The 5120-nt window shown below is 38.1% G+C and overlaps 1 protein-coding gene across 2 annotated transcripts in view; it reads left to right on the top strand.

The window, feature by feature from the left end:
- Window positions 1-4151, top strand: part of Prkg2 (protein kinase cGMP-dependent 2) — a 106703-nt gene extending 102552 nt beyond the window's left edge. For both annotated transcript variants that reach the window (XM_021210645.2, XM_029545451.1), the window contains one exon: window positions 1705-4151. In XM_021210645.2, coding sequence (XP_021066304.1) covers window positions 1705-1800 — 96 coding nt within the window. In that variant the 3' untranslated portion in view covers window positions 1801-4151. The remainder of the gene's footprint in view (window positions 1-1704) is intronic.
- The last annotated feature ends 969 nt before the right edge of the window (window positions 4152-5120 follow it).

Raw genomic sequence — 5120 nt, 5'->3', positions numbered from 1 at the left:
AGCTGTGGCTATAGTGTGTGTGCCTGCATGAGAACCTGTACCCTGTAGTGTGCGTGCCTATGATCCTAAAGCTAGGGAGACAGAGACAGGCAGATCCTTGGACCTCCCTAGTGATGAGCTCCAGCTTCAGTGAGGGACACTGTTTCAAAATGTGAGGTAGAGCGTAATTGAGTAATGATGCCTGATATCAGCCTCTGGCACCCACAGGCAAGTACACACGAGGGCAGTACGCAGGACAACCCACACATGCATATGCCAGCACACAAACACTAAAGAATACACACAAATGAAAATAATAAGAGTTGTCTATGTGGTGCACCTCTTAGGAATTAATTATATGTCAGTATCACTTAAATCCCACAGTAGTTAGAGGTGCACAGGTACACAAATGAAATGTAATTTATTGTTAATTATAATAAGACAGTTGTAATATATTTACTGTCTGACAACATGTGCTACTAAAACATAACTTTAGCTATACCTAAAAGAAATGCTACTATTATATCAGAAATAGAAATAAACTGAAATATAGGGAGTTTAAAGAAAGATCAAGAATCATGGTCAATTATAAAACTATTTTCCATTAAAAGGAGAATTTTATAGGTGAAACAGAATGGAAAAAGAAGAATAAGAAGTGTTGCATTAGCGTATGTGTGTGTGTGTGTGTGTGTGTGTGTGTGTGTGTGCACATATATTTTAAATGGTCAATAGATATCAAATCTCCTTGTGCCCTATTTAAATTGTAGTGAATGTATTCTGAGAAATTAAGGAAAATTACATTTTGTTTTATGTGAGTATATCAGACCATTCTCCATAACTGTTTAACTTTGGTGAAAACATTTGCAGTATGACTGTGCAATGGCAGGCACAGGGCTGCCACAATTCCTGCAGACAGCACACATACTTTTGGTAGAATACTGACCTATTAGTTCTTGACACACTTCTTCCAAGTCATGGGATGTTCTACTTTCTCTCAACCCATGTTGCCCAATATGACACCACTAGCCACAGTGGTGACAATCCCAGAAGGTGTCCCCAAATGCCCAGTACCCCACAGCAAATCACAGTAGTGTCATCAATGTTTTTTTTTTTTAAATATGATTGTTTAATTATGTGTTCTGTAATTTGTTTTAAGTAAAGAATTTCAAACCATTGTTACAAAATAGTTTAATACCACAGTCATTTAATTTTCCTAGTGACATCCCAATACCACTAAGATTTGGGATTGCCTATTTGTCTACTGTTTTGCAAACATTACAGGGATACAGTAACTGCTCAAATTCAATACGGGAAAGAAACTTAAATGTAAGAGGAACTCTGATAAATTGTAATGTTTCAAAGACATTTGTTTTGAAAACATTCCTTACCTTGATACCGGAAGGTAGATAGTGTTTATTTCACCTTCTCTTTAGAATATAATTCCTCATGTTGCACAGCAGCTCCTGACACATGTAACTAACAACAAAGTCACTTGCTTCTAATGAGATGACCTCACTATGCTGAGACTGTGACACAATGCAGATAATTGGCCATCTTTTTTTTGTAATGTGTAATTAGTAACATGTAACATGTAAAACGTGATATGTAATATATGTAGTAGGCTCCAGTGTGAAGTCAGCACTCAGGCAGAACAAGCTTCACCTGGATGGACTGGCACACCTGGCCACCCTGGTCCTCACCCTTGTTCTCTCCTTTCTCCACTAGCTCAGTGGTCCCATAGATCACAGCTACTTTGACAAGTATCCTCCTGAGAAGGGGGTGCCTCCGGATGAAATGTCAGGCTGGGATAAAGATTTCTGACAGGAGAAGAAACCTGCTGCCGCGCCCTGGAAGAGGACTGTGAGCATCCGTGACACAGTGCTGGTTATTTCTCTCTTCAAAGCATTGTTAGACCTCCTGCAAGACAATTTCAGAAAAGGAAACCCTGATAAGACAGGGAAGGAGAATGGCTGGATGTCGTTCTGAATGAGGACATCTCCTTTAGCTGCTGGGAATTAATTATCCCTTTATTCCATTCTGTTCTTGTCTCCGATGTCAGAGGTTGTCCCTTTCCATTTCCATGGTCCAATCCATTTTTGTTGGCATAGGATAGTTTTCTTGAAAATCTGTTGCTCCTCCAAATCATGCTGTCCTGTCTAGAATCCTAATAAAATTAATAAGGCTTTTGTTCTTGACCACCTAAGTTACCCGGATAGAAGGAAAACTATTGAGCAACTTCAGAAGAATCCCTCCAGGGCTCATTAGGGACACCAGGGATATATACAATATCCTTAAATGTGGTTTCCAAGTTTCTTGGGTAATCAACAGAAGACCATGAATTTCATTTTCTTTCAACTTACAAATGCACTAATACATTTTTCTGACGTTAATGAGGAAGAAGGACACATTTGGATGTTAGTGAATGGTGCCGGCTACTAAAGAAGGCCATCAACTCAGACAATTACATCATTTTTAATAAGTTAGAAAAAATAAAGCAAAACAGTTCCTTTTCCTTTGGCCAGTTATGATACTGCAGGGATTTATAAAAAATAAAAAATACTTTTTAAACATAGTTTGGAAAGTGTGGTTAAATGATAGGTCTTTGGGAAGGTTTTACCTTATCTTAAAAAAAATTCCACTACCAAAGTGGACAACTCCGTGGAATAGAATGCTAAGGGCATGTCCTTCCCATCCAAGACAAAGCGTAACGAACCCCTGATAGCTAAAGTTGCTGACCCTGTCAAACTCTGAGATATTTTGTTCAGTCCTATTTTACTGCTATTAGTAATCCCAAAGTATAGAAAGACCATGTGTGATTTTTTAATGAGATTCCTATTGGCAAATGTTGAGATTTGTAATCACTGTAGTAGAAATGGCTTTGTTCGAAGGAGGCAATTGAGTCATGTACATAATTATGACCCAGTCTACTGGGAATGTGATGGGATTTTAGAAGGAAAAGGAACACTCAGAATCGGGCCCTTTCCTGTTTCCTCTTGGTAATCTTCCACACTGGAAGCAATGAGGAGAACTTCCTGTGCATTGGACACCTGTCCCTGAGGGCTGTCCTGGAGTTTGTAAGTGTTCTTCTTCCTCCCTTCCTTCCAAAATGATGGCAGATGTCCCTGTGTCTTCTTAATCTGGAAGACAAGAGATGGTATCCTGATTCCTGTGTCATTTAAGCTTCTGATTGTATTTTCATGTGATATATTCTATGTGAAAAGAAAAACATCCACTCCACACACATATTTTCATTCTTTAGAGAAAGTCAGCTGTCTGTCCCCTGAAGACTTAAGCCAGATAAGCAAAGCCCAGAATAAGAAAGTGCATCCTTAAGAAATTATATTTACACATGTAGAGTCCTTTGCTGAACCAAAGAGTTTTGTTTCTTGGGGTAGATTTTTAAAGATTATGTATTGTATATAGAAAAGTCATTTTTAATAGGATTAATATAACATGCTTAAAAGAATTTCTAAAGTCTAAAAATATCTTATTTGCATTTGATTTCTATGTACTATATGCTTTTCCATGTATATATTTTATAATTACCAACATATGCAGGGAGAAAACTGATATATTGGATGGCCATTAGGNCTGTACAGCTANAGTAACAATGATTTTCTCCAGAGTCCTACATGTACAGAGTTAAAACACCTTGGAGGTTAATCTTTCCTGTGAGTGGCCACATCATATACAATTCCCACACATGATTTAATGTGTTTCCTTTATAACGATGTGGAAATGTGAGACTGAATTATCATTTAATCTTGATTTCTAGCTCAGTGACCTTGGGGAAATGATTTGCCTTTGGGTACTAGCTTCTCACTTGTAGAACAAAGGCTAGGCTAAGTGGTATCTACAGACAGATCCTTACCTGATATCTGTGAAATGGTCCTTGCTGCATAGATGGGAGCTACTGTTACTATCTCTGTTGAAATTAAAGCGGCCTTAATAACTATTTAGCTCTGAACCATGTGTGTCAATGGTGTCTGTGTGCAATGGTGTCTGAGTTAAACTAAATCTGCAGTAAAAATAGTTGATCAAACTTCGGTGTATAAAAAGCATTTATCATCACCAAAATTAAGTAAGTACTCTACTGAACTGACCTGCATTTAAGATTTATGAATTAAAGATACACACACACAGAGGAATGGGAAGTTATCCCTATATGTGAAAAGCCGTCATACTTTTAATTATTAAATAATTTCTAACTTCTCTTTTCTAGGATATAATACTACTACTTTCTTCATCAATTTTTTCCAGGTGTGGCATCAACTTTTCATCATTATAGCTTCTTAATTTTTACCTAAGCATTAATGTCTGAAGTATGGTAAAATCCAGAAAAGAAAGGATGAGCCCTAGATTTGTATGACTTTAACAATAAACCACATCCTTGTTCATTGGTCATTTCAATATATACATTTAAAGTGTTGAAACACTGGACCTAAGTACTGGTGATAGCAGGTCACTGAGAATAACCACTTAAAAGTGTGCACGTGCTTCTTAACCTAATAATAATACCGATCTTGGCTGTCAGACACCATACAAAGAGCACTTCTATGCACTGCCTCATGTTCATAAGATTCTCCAGTTATATCAAACACCAACTGCTGACTCTTCCCAAAGCTCCATATCGGCCTGAAATACTTTTATTGCATTCCTAATTTCCTTGTAATGCTTTTGCCTGGACTAGTGCCCACTGCTGTACATGTCTAATAAATTATCCCTAAACTTAGAACGCTCACCAAGAAGCATCTTTTTGTCTCCTAGATCCTTTGTGCCAGAAACTTAGACAGCTAGCAATGGAAGGTAAGGGGTCTGCACTAGTGCATCTGAGGGAGCCAGGGTGCATGAGCTGGAACTTCTCACTGACCAGCACTGCACCAGTTAGCCTATGCTGGCTGCCTCAACAGTTTGGAGTCTTTAGGCTAGATATGTCTATAGCAGCACTGGAATCCAAAAGAGAAGATTCTAGCCAATGAGGCAGAAGCTGCACTGCTTTGTATGAACTCATGGAAGTGGTCTAAAAACACCACTTTTGCTATATTCTATTGATGGAAACAGAAGCCCACCCAGCCATAAAGGAGAGGTGCAGAGATGTGACTTCTTAATGAAATGAGTTTTTCAAAACCTATGCATCAAGT

Source organism: Mus pahari, chromosome 13 (assembly GCF_900095145.1).
Source record: "Mus pahari chromosome 13, PAHARI_EIJ_v1.1, whole genome shotgun sequence".
Lineage (NCBI taxonomy): Eukaryota > Metazoa > Chordata > Mammalia > Rodentia > Muridae > Mus > Mus pahari.
The sequence above is the reverse complement of the archived record's forward strand: the minus strand, read 5'-3'. Positions and strand labels throughout refer to the sequence as shown.